The 21658-nt window shown below is 52.2% G+C and overlaps 1 protein-coding gene across 1 annotated transcript in view; it reads left to right on the top strand.

Moving 5' to 3' along the window:
- LOC133341437 (inositol-trisphosphate 3-kinase A-like) overlaps positions 1 to 14490 on the top strand; it is a 41325-nt gene extending 26835 nt beyond the window's left edge. Inside the window, exons 2-7 of the mRNA XM_061550074.1 lie at positions 1933 to 2032; positions 3384 to 3600; positions 5855 to 6059; positions 10257 to 10358; positions 11383 to 11454; positions 12930 to 14490. Coding sequence (XP_061406058.1) covers positions 1933 to 2032; positions 3384 to 3600; positions 5855 to 6059; positions 10257 to 10358; positions 11383 to 11454; positions 12930 to 13313 — 1080 coding nt within the window. The 3' untranslated portion in view covers positions 13314 to 14490. The remainder of the gene's footprint in view (positions 1 to 1932; positions 2033 to 3383; positions 3601 to 5854; positions 6060 to 10256; positions 10359 to 11382; positions 11455 to 12929) is intronic.
- Positions 14491 to 21658: the final 7168 nt, after the last annotated feature.

Raw genomic sequence — 21658 nt, 5'->3', positions numbered from 1 at the left:
ACCTCTACACACACACACCTCTACACACACACACCTCTACACACACACACCTCTACACACACACACCTCTACACACACACAGACGCCGCCTCTGTGTATCGGACACGGCTAGCCCAATCGTGAGGGCTGCCCGTGGCCTTCGAGGCCCAGGGGGACAAAACCGAGTCGTCGGCCGCGTGTGGGCCCTGTGCGTGTGGGCCCCGTGCGCCGCTCTCGCAGGCCCCCCGCAGCACGGCGCAGAGCGGCCTCGGAAGGCGCCACGCGGCACCGGGGAGTCAGAGTCGGCCCGTCGGGGTGGGGTGGGTAGGGGGGAGGGCGGGTGTTTCCGTGTGGCAATTTGCGAATGTGCTTTTTGTTGTTCAAATTTGGCAACAAATAAAATGTTGAACCGAGACGCCGGGGCACCTCCGGCCGACTGGAACGAAGCCAACGACGCGAGGTGGACCGGCGTACGGCTTGCATGGTTAGCCAGGGCGGCCACGGGGTTAGAACCGCGAGGCCTCTCTCCTTATTTTTAGGTTTTTTCGGTAAAGTCACGTAGGTAAAAAATTAAAATGAATAAAATAAAATAAAATAAAAATCATGACGTTTCGGAGGCAACACAAGCTTCCGTCTTCAGGTGGAACCGTCACAGTACGATAGCTGTATCAAGTATTAGTTGAATATAGTTTAATATACAATTGCTACTTTTTGTTTCACTATCATTCTCCTCTTTGTCGAGTTCGGAACGAGACGGAGCGATTGTTTTGTGCACGGCGCATGATTTCGCTGCAGCAAAGGCGGAAAATTCGCGAAGGCTCGGCCACTTCACTGCCTGCTCCCCTCCGCATTTCCACTCAGTTTGTATCTTCTTAGAAGCCTAATTTGATCACGTGGCACGAAGACAGATTGACACCTCTGCACTTGAAAACTGCTTTTCACGTGTAGTTTGTTGCCCTTCCCCCGCACCTCCGATTAGCACGGTTGGCTACGTACGGCGCGAAAGAAGTTCAACATAGTTACATGCATACGACACGTGTTGTTGGTGTCGCGCCGTCACGAGATGGAGAATCAACCCGCAGGGGCAGTGTGCGTCTTCGCGTTGGAGAATGCCCCGCGGAAGCGGACATTAAAGAGCTACCGCTGAGCACGTGCGCCTTCAAGGGAGCTCTGTTGCACACAGCAGAGGGCAGCGCTCTCTCCACCCGCCTCGCCGCCCAGAGTGACGTCCGTCACGTGACAGCGAACGCGATATTGAATTCTCACAGCTGGAATTGAGGCGAATTCAGTTTTTAACCGAATTTAAATGGGATAAAAACAAATGTGGCTCGCGACCCACGTGTCCTTTGTACGTGATCGTCCCTCCGTCCCTCCGTCCAGCCCAGCACACGTTATTTTTGTCTTCATATAAAAAAACACGATGGTGTTTTTGACGATGGGCTTTCACGTTATTTGCGTGCGGGTAAGTGCAGCGGCCTCAGCGACGTGGATAAGAGGTAACTTGAAGAGACTTCCGAAGCAGTTCTGTAGCATTCCTTCCGCGGGCCGTTCTCGATCTAACACGTGCTAATCGGTGGGCTGATGACTGCGGGAGCTCTGGATGGAGTTTGATGATTAAGAGGATCACGCGCTTGTCCCTGGCGTATCCCAATAACCACGCGTGTCTCCCCGTGTGTCTCCCCGCGTGTCTCCCCGTGTGTCTCCCCATACCTTCCCCTGCACACCCCTCCCCCAAACACAACCTCTCCCTCCTCACCCTCCTCACCCTCTCCCTCCTCACCCTCCTCACCCAAACACTCTGACACACCCTCACCGTGGACATCTTCCTCCCACACTCTCTCCCGCACTGTCTCACACTCCCACACACTCTTCCACACTCTCTCACCTCTTCCGCACTCTCTCACCCCTCCCACACACCGTGCCCCCCCCCCTCCCCACCCCCCCTCGGTGCAGCACAAGGCATGGAAGAGGATCCAGAGCATCATGCACCGCACGCCGTTCATCGTGGCTCTGAAGAAGCGCTACCCCTGGATCCAGCTGTCTGGCCACGCAGGTGAGAGGGACACAGAAAGAGAGAGAGAGACACAGAGAGAGACACACAGAGAGAGACAGAGAGAGAGAGGCCAACACCACGCCCGGTTAGGTGTTTACACACCTAACCAGGTACTCGTTTGAGGCTGAGTTGACCGCACGTTTAATCACCCGCAAACACGTGACAGAGCAGTAACAAATGATGATGATGGGTCAGAACCGCGGTCATTAACGGAAAAAATATGGAACACAAACTGCAGAGGGCCCTAATAAGCACGCAGTTTTACTGACATCGCCAACCAAACTGCTGTATCAAGGAAAGTGAGGCTTGCGCAGGACGGGTCGCATGTTGAACTCCTCTTGCATCGTACGTAGCCAACCGTGCTAAATCGAAGGTGTGGTGGGAAGGCAAACAGAGTGACGGCCGATGTTCAAGAGCAATAACGGAGTGGCAGCCAAGGAATGGAACGCGTGCGAGAAGATGAGATGGAAACGTGTAACCAGATTCATCACCGGATCGTTAAAGTTGGCGGCGGTGGCTTCGGGAGGCCTTCATCCAGCAATGGGTTGATCGTGGCTTTATGATGATGATTTAATATTAATTTCAACTTGTAGCGTGCGCGTGCAGTATTAGCTCACTCTAGGAGAGAGAGGACGACTCAGAGGCGCGAGGAACCACAGACGAGCTGAGAAGGCAGCCACGCGACTAGCCGGTGCTAGCAACAATGTCCCCGAGCTCTGCAGTCCTCTACATATCAACGTATTATCGGCATATTAATGGGTGCATACAAAGTGGGAGGAAACCCACGCCATGCGCGAGGGGGCAACACTCTATCCCCGTACAGATGGAAGCGGATGCGAGATTAGTCTACGCCTTGCTGTGTACGGCAGCTGGACGCCTACCCGCCGGCAGTGGAGTTCTTCAACATCTCTTGCGGAGATCTACCAACCCCAGCTGCTGCCTCCACAGTGCTGGAGGGTCGCAGGCGGCCACTAAAACTTAAACTAAAACTGAACTAAAACTATGTTATTTGACCAGGTAGGGCCCACCGAGCTTATCATGTGGAAATGTGCAGCAGCCACATATCCTTACCGCGTGACGTTGATTCTAAATGTGGCGGGAAAACCCGGAGGCGACCCTAGAAAAAAATCCACGCGACCGCGGGGAGCGAGAGAGAGAGAGAAAAAGAGTACATGCAAACGACAAACATGCAGCAGGCGTCAGCGTCGGGATCGAACCCACGAGCTCCTGCATACCAGGCGAGGGAGTTAACATCTCGCCACGTTTAGGGCACCCACCACCTCCTTCTGGCCACAGTGAATGACGACGACGACGACGACGATGATGAGGATGTTGCTTTGGTGGCACGCAGGGAACTTCAAGACGGGGGAGCAGCAGGGCGTGGTCCTGAAGCGCTTCTGCGAGGGGGAGCAGCGCTGCCTGCGCTTGCTCATGGGCGACGCGCTGCGCCCGTTCGTGCCCGCCTACCTGGGCGAGATGGAGAACGACGGCGTGCGCTACGTGCAGATGGAGGATCTGCTCACCGACTTTCACGCGCCCTGCATCATGGACTGCAAGATGGGAGTGAGGTCCGTGCGTGCGTGTGCGGATAAGTGTGTGCGTGTGCGGATAAGTGTGTGCGTGTGCGGATAAGTGTGTGTGTGTGCGGATAAGTGTGTGTGCGTGTGCGGATAAGTGTGTGTGTGTGCGGATAAGTGTGTGTGTGTGCGGATAAGTGTGTGTGTGTGCGGATAAGTGTGTGTGTGTGCGGATAAGTGTGTGCGTGTGCGGATAAGTGTGTGCGTGTGCGGATAAGTGTGTGCGTGTGCGGATAAGTGTGTGCGTGTGCGGATAAGTGTGTGCGTGTGCGGATAAGTGTGTGTGTGTGCGGATAAGTGTGTGCGTGTGCGGATAAGTGTGTGTGTGTGCGGATAAGTGTGTGTGTGTGCGGATAAGTGTGTGTGTGTGCGGATAAGTGTGTGTGTGTGCGGATAAGTGTGTGTGTGTGCGGATAAGTGTGTGTGTGTGCGGATAAGTGTGTGCGTGTGCGGATAAGTGTGTGCGTGTGCGGATAAGTGTGTGCGTGTGCGGATAAGTGTGTGCGTGTGCGGATAAGTGTGTGTGTGTGCGGATAAGTGTGTGCGTGTGCGGATAAGTGTGTGTGTGTGCGGATAAGTGTGTGTGTGTGCGGATAAGTGTGTGTGTGCGGATAAGTGTGGTGTGCGGATAAGTGTGTGTGTGTGCGGATAAGTGTGTGTGTGTGCGGATAAGTGTGTGTGTGTGCGGATAAGTGTGTGCGTGTGCGGATAAGTGTGTGGTGTGCGGATAAGTGTGTGCGTGTGCGGATAAGTGTGTGCGTGTGCGGATAAGTGTGTGCGTGTGCGGATAAGTGTGTGCGTGTGCGGATAAGTGTGTGTGTGTGCGGATAAGTGTGTGCGTGTGCGGATAAGTGTGTGCGTGTGCGGATAAGTGTGTGCGTGTGCGGATAAGTGTGTGCGTGTGCGGATAAGTGTGTGCGTGTGCGGATAAGTGTGTGCGTGTGCGGATAAGTGTGTGTGTGTGCGGATAAGTGTGTGTGTGTGCGGATAAGTGTGTGCGTGTGCGGATAAGTGTGTGCGTGTGCGGATAAGTGTGTGCGTGTGCGGATAAGTGTGTGCGTGTGCGGATAAGTGTGTGCGTGTGCGGATAAGTGTGTGTGTGTGTGCGGATAAGTGTGTGCGTGTGCGGATAAGTGTGTGCGTGTGCGGATAAGTGTGTGCGTGTGCGGATAAGTGTGTGCGTGTGCGGATAAGTGTGTGTGTGTGCGGATAAGTGTGTGTGTGTGCGGATAAGTGTGTGCGTGTGCGGATAAGTGTGTGTGTGTGCGGATAAGTGTGTGTGTGTGCGGATAAGTGTGTGCGTGTGCGGATAAGTGTGTGTGTGTGCGGATAAGTGTGTGCGTGTGCGGATAAGTGTGTGCGTGTGCGGATAAGTGTGTGCGTGTGCGGATAAGTGTGTGTGTGTGCGGATAAGTGTGTGCGTGTGCGGATAAGTGTGTGCGTGTGCGGATAAGTGTGTGCGTGTGCGGATAAGTGTGTGCGTGTGCGGATAAGTGTGTGCGTGTGCGGATAAGTGTGTGCGTGTGCGGATCGGTGTGTGTGTGTGTGTGTGCCGTTCCGGTCTTAATACGTGCTTGCTAACAGCACTTGGCCCAACAGCCTGTGAAGGCTATACGGGGGATCTTTGTCTTGTGTGTGTGGTGGGTGGCGGTAGTGTAGCGGTTAGAGCGCTGCGGTACAAACCAGGCCGCTCGAGTTGGATGCCCGCTCATGGTCAACACCAGCGACGATTATCTGAACCGGTCCTGGGCCTGGCCTAGGTCGACTCAGCATCAAATGAGTACTGGTGCAGTGTGTACTCAACACCACTGGGGAGACAAAGGCGGTCAGGCGTGGTGCTGGCCAACCACCCAATTCGTGTGCCGTGGTGGCCTTCATAGGTACACGTTAACAGCACTTGCCAAAACCATCTGTTAAGGTTATACGGGGGATCTTTGTCTTTGTTTTGTGTGTGTGTGTGTGTATGGAATGGTGTGCTAATACTTTGCACAACATCATTAGCACTGTCCATCAGCACTCCATCCATCATCAGCAGCCCATCCATCGTCAGCAGCCCGTCCATCATCATCATCATCAGCAGGCCACACCACGACAGAGCTGGGCGCCACGATTTCAGCACCGCGTTGCGCTGAACAGCGACCCACCCACTCACTCCCCGCGTGGCGACGCGACGCATCGTCAAGGGGGAGAAACCTCTTTGCCCTTCCTCAACCCTCTTGCCTCTCCACCCCAACTCCCACCGCAGGACCTACCTGGAGGAGGAGCTGGCACGAGCTCGGGAGAAGCCGCGGCTGCGCAAGGACATGTACCAGAAGATGGTGGCGGTGGAGCCCGGAGCGCCCACCGTGGAGGAGCACACCCAGCGCGCCGTCACCAAGCCGCGCTACATGCAGTGGCGCGAGACCATCAGCTCGTCCGCCACGCTCGGCTTCAGGATCGAGGGCATCAAGGTGCGTGGTGATCAGGTGATGATGATAATGGTGGTGGTGACGACGGTGGTGGTGGTGGTGTGCTGGTGGTGGTGATGGTGGTGACGACGGTGGTGGTGGTGATGATGATGGTGGTGACGACGGTGGTGGTGGTGATAATGATGATGATGGTGACGACGGTGGTGGTGGTGATTGAAGAAGTTGCCGGTGATAATAATGATGCCATTATTATCAAAGGGTGGTGTAGCAGTGGTTCAGCGGTTGGCACGCTGCGCTACGAACCCGGTGACCCGAGTTCGATTCCCGCTCACGGCCACCAACACTGGTGATGATTATCTGAACCGGTCCTCCGCCACATATAGGTCGACTCAGCCACAAATGAGTACCCAGTGCGGTGTGTAAACATCGCCGCTAAGGGAGACAAAGGCGGCCTGCATGGCGTTGGCCACCCACCCCCTTGTGTGCCGTGCCGGCCTTCATAGGTGCTACTCACTAACAGTACTTGCCCTAATATTCTGCTCAAGCTATAGGGGGAGATCTTTGTCTTTTCTTTGGTGGTGATGATGGCGATGATGGTGTGGGCAGTGATGCGGCCCGGCAGTCAGGATAATGATGTCAACTCGTAACTCTGCGCCACCATCACCGCCGCACACAGTATTCACTCTTCGCTCTCGTGGACAAAGAGCAGCTGGCGCCAACAATTTCCCAAGCTCTGCAGTCCTCTATATATATGTGAAGGTGTTGTCAGCCAATTAATGAAGCTTATCATGTCGGAGAAAGCCGGAACACCCAGGGAAATCCCACGCTTTTCGAGTGGGAAACACTCGATCCCATACGGGTGGAACAGGTGGAGTCAACGTTGTTGCTGTGCTGCCTTCTTCTGACGAAACAGCCTCCTCGACGCCCACTCATGGGGGAAGGGAGTTTCACCACAGCGAGGGTTGGTGGTGATCCGCCAACCCTCGCTGCTGCCGGATCACAGGCGGCAGTCACGTGCGGCAACGTAGCAATCATCACCCAGATATGGGTGGGGGGGGTCAGTCAAGGTCACATGCTGGCTCTCTACACCTTCAATCTGTCTGCGGGAATCTCCCGGCTGTTGTTGTTGTTGCACTGCGCAAGCTGTGCGGAGTTTGAGCCTGGTTACGGGGTAGCTTAGCAGTTGAATGGCGTGGTTGGCATCAGCACTGGTGGAAGGAATTAAATGTGCGCCCGCCCTCATCCCTTCCCTGTCCCAGTGGGGACCGCCCTTTGTAGCCCAGCCCGTGGGCCCCTCTGGCCCGTGGCCCCCTCTGGCCCGTAGGCCCCTCAATCCCGTGGTGTCCCGGTGCAGGGCCACCGGACTGCATCGCTGCTAGCTGCCTGAGGCCTCTACTTCTCTTCTCAACGCCGGTGCAGACCCAGAGCTTGCTCTCGATTCCAGGTCGCTCGGCACTTTCAATGCTCACCGTGCTCAAAGCATCTCCCTCGGGGCCAACCCCCTCCTCCCTCCCCTCCCCGTGACCTCCGCATGAACCCTGCAAGCAGGGGTCACGCAGGGGTCACCACATCCCTCTCACGCGAGTGGGATGTGGAGGGAACTGTGTCGGTTCTTACACTCCATAGAGCCACACACGTGGGTGTGTGTGTGCGTGTGTCTGTGTTTTTATTCGTCTCTTCATTTGCCCAATTTTATTCCAATCCATGTCCGTTTGGGACGCTCAGCGCCCTGGCATATTCATCACGGAGCGAGCGGTGCCATCGCAGTTAGAGGAGGACCCTGGAATGAGATATGTTCGTCGCACTGGCAGTAAAGCAGACACATGATCATTCTCGGAGTTGGAATATTTTGATGAATTGAGTGAAACGTGCGTGTGTGTCGACTGTAACGAGTAGCTGGTGCGGTGTGTAAACATCGCCACTCGGGTGACAACGGAAGCCACGCGTGGTGCTGGCCACCCACCCCCTCGTGTGCCGTGCTGGCATTGATATGTGCTCACTTAACAGCACTTGCCCCAACAGTCTGTTAAGGATACACGGGTGATCTTTATCTTTGGTGCCCGTGGGGGCGCCACGTGGCGAGATGTTCCTGTAAATATCTCTCCTGCTATGCAGGAGGTCGTGGGTTCGATCCCAACCCTGACGCCTGCTGTATATTCGGAGTTTGCATGTTCTCCCTGTGGTCGTGTGGATGTTTCTCCGGGTCCTCCGGTTTTTCCCTCCACATTTAGAAACGTGCGTTTAGAGTGTTTCGCTGCTATATATTTCCACGTGAAAAGTCTCTTCTTCATTGAGCTATCATTTGTGGCCAGGTCGCTTCTGAAAATAGCTATATAGCTCAGTGGGCCTTACCTGGTAAAATAAAATAAATAGTTTATCGTTTAGTTTTTATTCATAGATCTCCACCAGAAATTCAACACAGCGAACCCACTGCATCACACTGGAGACTTACCTAGGCAGTGACTGCTCGTACAAAGTCCACATCACCCAACAAGCGTGTACACACGGCGTCTTGAGAGACAGTAATCAATAATACGGACATGACTCCAAGGTGCGAGTGACGCCGTCCAAATATAACACTCGCGAAACTTAAAACGGCCACGTCGACACAAGCAAAACCTGATCACAATCCCATCATAACGGCGAGACAAAAAAAACCTCCCAAATATATGCCGAACAACTAAAATAAATGAACTCTGGTCGAGGCCAGCTGAGGTTCAGAAAGCCCGGTGGGGGTGTGTGTGTGCAGTAGTAGTCGTAGCACGCTCCTAATCGACCGTGACCAGAAGCATCTGAGTTATTGCAACCACCACGTTGCACTTGTAAACTTAATCTCCGGCGCGATGCTGTGTGTTGGCTTCGGGTGCGCGGGGGTGGGGTGGGCCTGGAGGGTGGGGGGGCGGTGGGAGTTGGGGTGTGTAGCGGGGGAGGGAGGTGGGAGAGATATGAGGCCACGGGGTTCCACGTTTGTGGTCACACAGTGGAAAATACCACGGGGGGGGCGGTGGTGGCGGGGGGGTGAAGGAGGGGGCTGCTTGACGGAAGAGGGGGAGGGTGCCCGGCCAGGCAATCGTTTGTGGGTGGTGGTGGGAGGAGCGGTGGCGCAGCGGTTAGCGCGCTGCGAACCCGGCTACGCGCAACGAGTTCGATTCTCGTTTTACGGCCACCAAGAACCCCGTGATGATTTTCTTGAACCGGTTATGGGCCTCCCCTAGGTCGAATCAGCCTCAAACGAGGACAGCACCTGGTGGTGTTGTGTAAACATCGCCGCTGGGGAGACAAAGGCGGCCGGGTGCGGTGCTGGCCACCCACCGGAATTCATAGGTGCTGCTCGCTAACAGCACTTGTCCCTACAGTCTGCTAAGGCTGTACGAGGCGAGGGAGAACTTTGTCTTTGGTGGTGGTTCGAGAAAAGAGCAACAGCGACGGTTGTGCCTTTCATGCCGTGACGTCAGTAATTTCCCCTTTTTGAAAATAAATAAGGAAATGCGTTTCAAATTTAAATGGCCAAACGGGCTCGGTTGGTGGTGATGTTTGTTTTTGTGTGTGCGTCTTGTTGATGATGATGATGACATTCGTGGTGTGGTTTACTTTCCTTACGTGTGTTTATCATTTGGGGGGGGAAAATGTAAAGTGCGCGCGCGTGAGTATTTTAAGAACGTTTAAGTGCTTGCAATTGAGCGGGGTGTTTTTTTGTTTCAGACGTCACATTCTTTAGCAGCAAGAAGCGGAGTTGTTCCACTTTAGAGTGTGCGGATTGTGATGTTTGTGTTCGTTAGGTCTTGGCGCGCGTGTGCATTGCACGTCTGTCGGCTCAGCCTTAAATGTGGAAACCTGGTGCGGTGTGTAAACATCGCCACTGGGGAGACAAAGGCGGCCGGTCATCCCCCCCCCCCCCCCCGTGTGCCGTGCCGGCCTTCATAGGTGCTCGCTAACAGCACTCGCCACAAGAGCCACTTATGCCTATACGGGGGATCTTTGTCTGTATACGTGTACGTGTGCAGGTGCGTGCATACATTTGCGTGCGTGCATGCTTGTACTGTGCGCGTCCTTGTGTGTTCACGCGCGTGTTCATGTGTTGTGTTCACGTGTTGTGTTCAAGTGGGTGTGTTCATGTGCACAGTCAAGCGTGTGTGTGTGTTCATGCGCGTGTTGTGTTCATGCGAGTGTTCATGTGATTTCGAATTCACGCGTTCAAGCGCGTGCTCACGTGCGTGTTCACGCGTTGTTGTTCATCAGAAAAGCGACGGCTTCCTCAAGCAGGACTTCAAGAAAACGAGAACCCGCGAGCAGGTGATGGATGTCCTTGATGACTTCATAGGAAAGAATGTGAACATTCAGGTGAGCTGGCTGTCTGTTGAACTTCCTTCGCACAGATGTCTGGTGACCACCCAATAAATTGACCCCTGACAACCCCCCCCCCCCCCATTAAATATTAATTTATGTTAAAAATAATTATTCATTAAATGATGGGGGGGGTGGTCACAAGACATCTGGACCACCTTGAAGCATTCAACGATGGACGTTACTGCACTGCCCCCTGCTGGGCACCAGTTGTAAGGGCGGCAGAGCTGCAGTGCCGCACAATCAATTGTTGCATGTTCCCATCGTCTATAGGGTAACGCTGACCGCATTCGATAGGCGGGTAAGATAACAGACCCACGACCAGCGCAGGCTGGGAGAGACCCTGATCCAGCAGTAGATTGACACAAGGTGCTGTACAAGTACTGCACACAGTTATAATTCCTACTCTTAGTTCTTTCGGTAAAGTCACGTAGGTAAAATTAATAAAAATAAAACAATAAAAATCAGGTGAAGACGGAAGCTTGTGTTGCCTCCGAAACGTCGTGATTTTTATTGTTTTATTTTTATTAATTTTACCTACGTGACTTTACCGAAAGAACTAAGAGTATGAATCCTTGCAGTCACGAAAGCTTTAAATCAAAAAGTTATAATTCCTATTGAGCGGACTTGCTGCTGCAGTGTCCCTGAGTGTATGTGTCCTGGCGCTGTGTGGATCTCAACAGAGATGGCCTAGCGGTTCGTGCGCTTGCACGACAAACCCGGCGGCCCGAGTTCGATTCCCTCCCACGGCCGCTAACAGCCGGTGACGAATATCGGAATCGGTCCTATGCCTCCCCCTGGTCGACTCGGCCTTAATCGAGTACCTGGTGCGGTGTGTAAACATCGCCACTGGGGAGACAAAGGCGGTCGGGCGTGGTACTCGCCACCCACCCCCTCGTGTGCAGTGCCAGCCTTCATTGCTGCTCGCTAACAGCACTTGCCCCTACAGTCTGTGAAGGCTCTACCGGGGATCTTTGTCTTTGTTCGTGCGTGTGTTCTCACGGTCTGCTTGTGTCTTCAGATCCGATACCTCGCCCGGCTGAAGGCAATGAAGGCCACGCTGGAAGACTCCCCTTTCTTCCAAACGCACGAGGTGAGCGAGCGAGCGAGCGAATTGTGGAGCCGAGGAAGAGGATTTTTATGTATTTATCTACGACACCTTTTTAATACTTTTTGGTTTTTTCGGTAAAGTCACGTAGGTTAAAAGAAAACAAATAAATTAAATCACGACGTTTCGGAGGAAACACAAGCCATTCCGTCTTCAGGTGAAACCGTCACAGCAAAATTACTTGATACAGCAATTTTGTGTGTGCGTGTGTGCGTGTCCGTGCGCGTCTGTGTGTGTGCGTGCATGCGGCTCCAGTTTATCAGCAGAGGTCTCACTCCGAATCAGTCGAGCGGCAATATATTTTCATCGGTTGCGTAACGCTGTGTGGAAGCTACCTGGTCTGTCGCTCCGCACGAAGCTTCAGGTCTTCTCGGCCACGGTCATTCCCTCCCTTCTCTACGCTTGCGAGACGTGGACCCCCCTGGTGGAGCATCTTCGCCGGTTGGAAACATTTAGGCTGGCCTGCCTACGATTCATCCTGAGTTTAACCAGGCTGGATTGTGTGAGGAGCTCACAAATCCTTGAAAGATCTGGGCAAAGTCCCATCAGTGAGCTCCTCCGGCAGGCAAGGCTGCGTTGGCTGGGTCATGTAGCCCGCATGCCCAGCCACCGCATGCCTAAACAGCTTTTGTTCGGCCGGATCGAGGGGGCTAGACGGGCGCGGCACGGGCTGGAGAAGAGATGGAGTGATGTGGTACAGGAGGACGTGGAGCTGAGTGGACTTGCCGATGACTGGTACCAGCGGTGTCAAGATCGGCCTCAGTGGAGGAGGCTCGTGAAGGACGCTACTGGGCAGTTGGAGGCAGTCGCCCTCCAACAACAACGGAGGGCGGAGGAGCGACGCTCACAACAACGAGCGGAGCGCCGGGTGGCTAAAGCACAGCAAGTTGGCACAGTAGGGGGCACAGGTGGTGCATCAGCCAGTCATCTCGGTCATCTCGGTCAGTCGACCCGTGGCACCTGGGTCTGCCCCGTGACCTCCTGCCAGCGGGCGTTCGACACTTCACGTGGCCTCAAGGTGCACTTGGCCTGGCACAAGCATCGTGGTGACGTCACCGCCACTTAGTGGCGAATGGCGGTTGTTGTTGTTGTGCGCGTGTGTGCGTGTGTGTATGTGCGTGCGTGTGTGCGTGTGTGTGTGTGTGCGTGTGTGGGGAGCGGGAGTGTAGGGGTCAGCGCGCTGCGCTACGAACCCGGCGACCCGAGTTCGATTGACGCTCACGGCCAACAACCAGTGACGATTGTCTGAACCGGTCCTGCGCCTCCACTAGGTGGGCTCAGCCTCAAATTAGCACCTGGTGCGGTACTCCGCCGCTGGGGAGACAAAGGCGGCGGGGCGTGGTGCTGGCCACCCACCCCCACGCGTGCCACAGCGCCGGCCCCCACCGGCGCTACTCGCGAACAACACGTGACCCCAGCCGCCTGTTAAGGCGACATTGTGTCCCGCGCGCGTGTCCCAGGTGATCGGCAGCTCGCTGCTCTTCGTGCACGACGGGTGCGGCCGCGCCGGCGTGTGGATGATCGACTTTGGCAAGACGACGCCGCTGCCCGCGGGCCAGACCCTGAGCCACCGCGACGCGTGGAGCGAGGGCAACCGGGAGGACGGCTACCTGTGGGGGCTCGACCAGATCATATCGGCGCTGGAGGGGCTCGCCGAGCGGTACGCCGCGGCCAGGGGCCCCCACAGACCGGCGAGGGACGCCGCTCACGGCCGCGACGGTGGCGTTGGTGGTGACGGCGGTGGTGGTGACGGCGGTGGTGATGGTGGATGTTCCGTTGCGCCGAGCTGCGTGTCGGCAGAGCCGCCCTCGGCAGTGTCGCTCGCACCGGACTGCGGAGTGTAGCGGCGTGTGTCGCGGGTGTGCACGCGCGCGCACATAGACACAAGGACAAAGAGCACCCGTATAGCCTGAACAGACTTGTTGGGGCAAGTGCAGTTAGTGAGCACCTATGAAGGCCGGCACTGTGGCACACGAGGGGGTGGGTGGCCAGCACCACTCCCGGTCGCCCTTTATTCTCCCCAGTGGCGATGTTCACACACCGCACCAGGTACTCATTTGTGGCTGAGTCGACCTCGGGGAGGCCCAGGACCGGTTCAGATAATCGTCACCGGTGTTGGCTGTGAGCGGGAATCGAACTCGGGCCACTGGGTTTGTAGCGCAGCTAGCTGACCTCTACACTACCGCTCCCCTTTAGTACGTGCGTACAAACACATACGTGTTGCTGCGTGCCCGAACACACGACCCCTCTATAGCCGGAGGGAGACTGTTGGGGATAGGGCTGTTTGCTGGTCCTGCACACGAGGGACTGGCATGGCATGCGCCACGACCAGCCGCCTTTGTCTCCCCCAGTGCTGATGATTTTTTTTTTTTACATATCGCACCAGGTACTAATTCAAGGCTGTGCCGACCGAAGGGAAGGCCCAGGATTGGGTTCAGATAGTCACCACTGATGTCGGCCGTGAGCGGGAGTCACCGGGTTCGTCACGCGGTGCGCTAACCACAGACGCACGCGGCGAACACACAGAGACAAAGATCCCCTGTGTAGCCTGGACAGACTGTTGGGGCAAGTGCTGTTAGCGAGCAGCTGTGAAGGCCAGCAGCTGTGAAGGCCGGCATGGCACACGAGGCGTTAGTGTGGCCAGCACCACGCACGGCAGCCTTTGTCTCCCGAGTGCTGATGTTTACACACCGCGCCAGGTACTCATTTAAGGCTGAGTCCACCTAAGGGAAGGCCCAGGACCGGGTTCAAATATTCTTCCGGATTCGTTGCGCAGTGCGCTAACTACTGCGCCACCACTCCGCGCTTATGACGCACTCATGGATTACACGAACACATAGTTTATGTGCGCGCGCATACACGCGTATACATACACACGCTTATGTACTTAAATACATACACACGCGGCTTCATATTTTCAAAAACTAAAAGTTTTTTTTCAAATGATAGCCCAACGAAGTGGCTTGTCACGTGGACATTTATAGCAGCCAGATACTCTAAAGGCGTGTTGTTGATTCTAAATATGGGGGGGGGGGGGGGGGGAACCGGAGGACTCGGGGAAAAATCCACATGACCACGGGGAGAGAGACATTCAAACTCCAGGGTCGAGATCGAACCCAGGACCTCCTGTATACCAGGTGAAGTAGTTAACATCTCCCCATCGTGGCGCCCCATTTTCCGGCTGCTACTAGTCACAGACACACAGTACTGGATGTGGTGTGCCGGGAACACAAATTTAAACTGTGATCATTCGTCGACATTAGGCACGGAACGATTTTGTTTTGATTCGATTATTTGTCTCATCCGTAGTATCTTGTTTCGTTTGTCTCGTTTGTATTGTCTCGTTTGTATTGTCTGTCTCGTTTGTATTGTCTCGTTTGTATTGTCTCGTTTGTATTGTCTGTCCCGTTTGTATTGTCTCGTTTATATTGTCTCGTTTGTATTGTCTGTCTCGTTTGTATTGTCTGTCCCGTTTGTATTGTCTCGTTTCTATTGTCTCGTTTGTATTGTCTCGTTTGTATTGTCTCGTTTGCCTTGTCCGTCTCGTTTGTATTGTCTGTCTCGTTTGGATTGTCTGTCCCGTTTGTATTGTCTCTCTCGTTTGTATTGTCTCGTTTGTATTGTCTCGTTTCTATTGTCTCGTTTCTATTGTCTCGTTTGTATTGTCCGTCTCGTTTGTATTGTCTTGTTTGTATTATCTCGTTTGTATTGTTTCTCTTGTTTGTTCCATCACTGTAAATGTAACACTGAACAGTTACATGTTACTCATTTGCATTCGTGGGAAATCATCGATCTCACGCGCACTACGATACGCCCGTCGCGGTGGGCGTAGCCCTCTATTAGAATCGATTAATTGTAATCGACTATTCATCGATCGTAATCGTCACAGGCCAACTAATAACGTCACGGGGTGGACTTGGTGGGGGGGAGGGGGGGTGGACTGCGGTTGTTTTTTTCTTTCATATTTAATGTGACTTTTTAAAGACTAATATAATAATTATGCGGGGCAAATGTTTTAACGTTTTTTAAAATATTTCTCTGTGGTGTGGCGTTCGAGGTACCAAAAAGCACAACCGGCTCTTGCAGACGCGAGCGGTGGAAATCACGGCTTGAATTCAGACGGAGCCGTACGGGGCTCAGTTCCAGAAAATATGTCCCTTCTCACCCCCCCCCCATCCTCCACGAGGGGCTGGGGGGTTGGGGCAGGTGCAGGAAAATGTTCCCATGAGAAATTAAGAACCCGAGTCGGAACGATTCTTATCGTCGATTTTTTGTTGTTGCTGTTTAATTTTAAACTTCGTTGTCTCAAGCGGCTGGCTGCAGGGTTACACGCGAACCGATCACGCACAGCGGAATACGAATCGGCGATAATAAAACACAAACACCGCCACTTCGTGCCGGTGATGCTGCTGTTGTTACAGCGATGGCAGTGGTGCACAACTGACTATAACAACACTATCATAGAGGGTTTTTTTTGGGTTACATCGCGTAAATATATAAATGTGTCGTTAAAACCCGCCACCACCCGACACAGCCAACTAGTAAGGCTCGTCACGTAAACAGAACGTGGCCAATTCGTCACTAGTGCAGCACTAACCGGTGTGTTGGAGAGCCAAGGCACAACATTTACAATCTGAGTACGACGTTTGTAGACGTGGTATGCCGTCTTCATAGTACGTGCTATGAAGAAGGCCCATTGCCTGAAACGTCGCCTATTCTATAACAATGTAAAGCCACAAAGTGTTGACACGCGTTGAGTGCTGCTGGCATTGTTAACTTAAACTATAAAAAAAAATTGTATTATACCAGGAAATTTATAGCAGCCAGATACTCTGAATGAAAGTTTCTTAATGTGGAGGGGAAAACCGGAGAACCCGGAGAAAAATCCACGTGACCACGGGGAGAACATGCAAACTCCAAATATACAGCATGCGTCAGGGTCGTGGATCGAACCCATAACATCCCGGATAGCAAGCAAGGAATGTATCATCTCGCCTGTGTGCCAATGCCAACGCTGCTGCGGCAGTAGCAGCATCACCACCGGGGGAAATTGTTTTAATTTTGGCAATAATCACGCGCGATCGCATTCATAAACGGGGCTTCGACGTAGCATCCTTAAAAGCCACGACCCAGTAAGCTTGCCACGTTGGGCCACTTGGTTGGATCAACGTTGGGCCAACGTTCCGTGTTTACTGAGGAGGCACGTTGGCTTCGCGGAGTCGCGAAAGTGACGAGACAAGAGCCGTTTGCGTCTTTTTGTGTGAGTGTGTGTGTGGCGTATTCCTAACCGGTTTGAGCTGCAAGGGAACCATGATGATGTAACTATGACGTGTATCATAATGCTCGCTTTTAATTGCACAAATATAATGCAAACTTGGGTCGTTTTATTGTATTATACGGGGGGGGGGGTGGTTCTAGCCGCGTGTATAGTTGTATCCATACGTCAGTGAGTAGTGGTACTAAAAAAAGCGGTAGTTAACCTTGAAACGTGAAGCACACCGATCGGTGTAATGGTACGATCTGACAGCTGGGGGGTGGATGTCTCGTACACGAAGTGGTGGATTGTTTCATTAATTGTGTAGGGTGAGTTACGTTTCAGAAATCACTAAAGTTGTTTTTGTCCGTTATTGAGAGTTTATTCATATGAGGTCGTTATTGTCTGCATTGACAATTACGGCAAGAGGTTATTTAACGGTATCTACGCAATGATAATAATACAACACAATATAATTTGGATTTCGGATGAATATATTAATATTAATAAAGGTATATCAAACCCAATAGAAGAAACTGAACCCAGAAAACGTAGCTACCAGCCGTTGAATACAGCCACCTGGAGAGGATTATCAGACATTATGAATAATAATCAGAAAATAAATTAATATTTGTCAATCACACTGTGACCTTAAAAGAAACACAATACAACAGGTGACGTTTCGGGCGATGGCCCCTGCTTCAGTACACATAAGTGGACGGATCATTGCCCAAAAATGTCGCCTTTAATATATGCATTATTCGAAGACATCGTTTATATTGGCCAACGCGGAATCACCGAACGAATGAGTTTCATTATCAAGGAGTAATAGGGTCGGCAGCGTGGACGTTGAGGAAAATCGACGCGTCGATAGCACATAACGTATTGTTGATAGCGATCAGCAGGGGGAGGAAGGGGAGGAGGAGGAGGTTGTGATGGGTGGGACACGTGCGTGGTGGGACAGAGCAAGTTACAGAGACAGGCATTGGAACGTGACGCCAGGGGCTCGTGGTTATCTCCGCAGATGCCGAGAACGTATCTATGCGTCCTTTTTTGGCAGTATCAAAATGGTGGAAAAAAATATATAACAAAAAGGCTTTACCCTTTCTGGCAATTAAACCGGAGGTGTTAAGATGTTCAAGCACCGCTTAAGATACCAGGCCGTAGTATCCAAGAGGCACATCAGGACCTGTAGGTACTGTGCCTAGGGCGTACGAAAACTAAAGGGCTTACGAAAAAAGTTGCCCATGGTTTTTTTTTGGTTTGTATGATAAACAAAAATGTAACCGAGATATCTTCTTGAATAAATATATTTATATAGCAAGTGTATATTCCTAAGAGGCAGAATCACGTCAATCTTTTTGTTTCTCATAAGGTGAGAGGAAATTAACCCCGGAGATGAACTTTTCAAGAGTTTTGTTCATTGAAAAATTTTCAATAACACCTTAAAATTGTGTTTTTCGCACAATCAAGCGGAGTAGTCACAGCGGCGGTAGTAGTAATACGGGGCAGCAGTAGTAGCTGTAAAACGTGATCACCGAAGGCCTACGAAACAGAAGTGCCCAGGGCCTACAAGAACAATAATCCAGCCCTGCCGAGATATCCATTGCAAGGCATCGGAGTCTGCACAGATGTAATCGCTCAACCCGAACGATTGGAAACTTTGATAACTTTCATTGACTTTGCACCGTTCGCCTTTTGGCGTTCTCTGATCTAACGCTGCTAGTGAGACAAGGCCGTTGAAGAAGGCTGTCTCTGGGGTAAGCCAATCAGTTTCAAAGACAATGCATACATTATCACAGATTTATTTTGTTTGCATGTTTTGCCACAAGTGTGTGTGGTTCATGCAGACTTGGTGCCTTCCAATGGGTATATAAATGGTGCATGGACATTTAAAAAGCCCGTTTCATTGCCAAGAAGGGTAAATAAAAACTTCTCGTTTCCATCAAGCCTATAACACCTGTTATGCAGTGATGGTCGCTTCATCCAGTCCACTACCCAGGCTCAGCCATGCTTGGTGTGCGAGATGCTGACGAGGTCGGTAGGGTGAATTCTGGGTAATGTTCGGTGATAGGCGATCCGCGCAACTTCCACCGGGAGGGAAGGATTCTCATAACACTAAGGCGTTTGAATCAATACTGATAGCTGTTGCTTGCAATTACTCTTTTTTTTTTCTTAAGACTATAGCGGAGTCGTCGGCTGTAAGATTACGTGCTTTTGTCTTGTACAGATGTAGGGTGACTTAGTTGTGGTACTGTGTGACAGCGACTTGGGGTGAAGCAGCAAACTGCATAGCAGTTGGATTTTATTGTTTTAAATTAAAGTTCATGATGTGGAAACTTATCGAAGTGTGGAGTGCGGTGTTTATTATTCTTCTCCTTCTGTGCGAGTCGACGAGCCCGTTCGGGAATCTCGCAGGGCGCGTGCGTCGAGAACGGCCCCGCTGAAGCGGATCTCGGAGAGCTACCTCTGAGGTGCCATCGAAGTGACCTCTGGTGTCGCAAAGCAGGGGACGGAACTTTCACAGCCGGCCTGCCTGCCACGGAGAGCAATGTTCGTCGCACGACAGTCAAACCGATATCTTTTTTTATCCTTAGAGGAGCTGGAATTTTTGGCAAATAAATTAAATACAGGTTTCCCTCGCTTAATGCGCTTGGAGATGCATTCCAAGAAAAGGGCGCAACAAAGCAAAACCACACGAGGAGACAGCTCCCTTTGCCTAGTAGCGCACACAAAGACAAAGATCCCCTGTATAGCCTGAACAGACTGTAGGGGCAAGTGCTGTTTGCGAACACTTATGAAGGCCGGCACGGCACACGAGGGGGTGGGTGGCCAGCACCACGCCCGAACGGCTTTGTCTCCCTAGTGGCGATGTTTACACACCGCACCAGGTACTCGTTTGAGGCCCAAGACCGGTTCAGATAATCATCACTGGTGTTGGCCGGGAGCGGGAATCGAACTCGGGTCGCCGGGTTCGTAGCGCTAAAAGTTAGATGCTGATGATGCGTGAGAAGGAGGACACGTGGAAGAGAGGAGGAAGGGGTGGATGACGACGATGGTGATGAGGTGGAGGGAGGGAGGATGGATGGGGACGAGGAGCGGTGGAGGAGACGTCGAGACGCAGGGGGGAGAGTGGGTGCCAGAGAGTTCGCGAGATGTCACGTGGCGACACATGGAGGAACCTCCGGGCGCATCGTCTCCAGGAGCGGAGGATGGAAGCCTCGCACCCCCCGCCCCCTGGGGGCCTCGCACCCCCCGCCCCGGTCCTGGAGCCACCAGGGAAGAGGTCGCAACCGGGTACCCGATACCCGTACCCTACCCGATACCCGGCTACCCGTACCCGGCCGGGTACGGGTACCCGTTTGCGACCCTGGTGCGGCCGGGTACGGGTAGACCGTGAGTCACTGGTGAGTCACCGTTTGTCACTCATTTCCCAACGTCTTGTCTCTTCTCACAATTCAAGTTCCTAGAATTAACCCACCCGCGCCTGCAATATGGCTTCATCCCAGGGGTCGCAATCGGGTACCCGATACCCGTACCCTACCCGTACCCGGCCGGGTATGGGTAGGGTACGGGTACCCGTTTGCGACCCTGGTGCGGCCGGCTACGGGTAAGGAATCAAAACCCGTTTGCGACCTCTGCACCAGGGTAGGGGGTTGAGGTGAGGCTACGTGAGCCAGCAGTACTCACCCAGGTCGGACGAGTCCCATGTGGTCCTACACACTTTATCCGAGAACCATGTGTGGTCCTACATACAGTAAAACCTTGGATTGCGAGTAACTTGGTCTGCGAGCGTTTTGCAAGACGAGCACATTTTTAAAATAAATATTAATTTGATAAACGAGCGAGGTCTTGCAATACGAGTAAGTACGTGTATACGCTTTGTCTGCCGAGCGTCACGTGATCACAACTGATATACGAGTGCTTTGATATACGAGTGCTTTGGATTACAAACACGTTTCCGGAACGAATTATGCTCGCAATCCAAGGTTTTACTGTAATTTATCTAAGTTACATGTGGCACTACACACTTAAACCAAGAACCATGTGGTCCTACAGTCACCCTTTATCCGAGTGTGATGCGTTAGAAGTGTCTCCTGAGTCCTACTAAAAAACAAATGTGTTCAAACATTTTTTTCTTCTTGGTTCTTTCGGTAAAGTCACGTAGAAGGGAAATAATAAAGTAATAAAAATAAAACATAATATATTATTTTATTATATGATTTTATTTCATTATGTTTTATTTTTATTATTTTATTATTTCCCTTCTACGTGACTTTGCCGAAAGAACCAAGAAGATGAATCCCTGCAGTCACGAAAGCTTTAAATCGATGTTCAAACATTGTTTGGTTAAAATAAAAACTCGTCATTTCGCGTTGCTGCTCCACGTTGCGGGAATCTCCATTGCCGCTCATCTCGAGATTGGTTCCCTCCAATCACTCCCCCTCTTTGTCTTCCTGTTACACCAACACACACGGAGTTTTCTTGCACGTACACCTAACTTTGTGTTCCTGGCGCCTCTTGCCCAACGCACGTCTTTGTTTCGATTCGCGTGTGATTATGTCACTGTTACACTCAACTATAGAGCTTGCATCTTGAATGAGAGCTTTCGTGACTGCAGGAATTCATATTCTTTGGGACTTTCGGTAAAGTCACGTAGATAGGTTCAAAGAAAAGAACAAAAACACTACAACACAAGCGGTCGTCATCAGGAAAAAAAGGGTTTCAATGACGTCGTAGTTTTTTGTTATTTTCTTTGAACCTATCTACGTGACTTTACCGAAAGACCCGAAGAATATAGAGCTTATTTCCACCTGTGCCTACCAGTTTTTTTTTATTTCTCGTGTGTTTCATTTACGACCGTCAAAATACCTCGTCGTTTATTTGGGTAATACTCCTGAAGCACCGCGCCGTAACTTATTCTCTGCCTTTAAT

The sequence above is a fragment of the Lethenteron reissneri genome, chromosome 11 (genome assembly GCF_015708825.2).
Source record: "Lethenteron reissneri isolate LAM-NWPU_2019-01 chromosome 11, ASM1570882v1, whole genome shotgun sequence".
Taxonomy (NCBI): Eukaryota; Metazoa; Chordata; class Hyperoartia; order Petromyzontiformes; family Petromyzontidae; genus Lethenteron; species Lethenteron reissneri.
The sequence above is the reverse complement of the archived record's forward strand: the minus strand, read 5'-3'. Positions and strand labels throughout refer to the sequence as shown.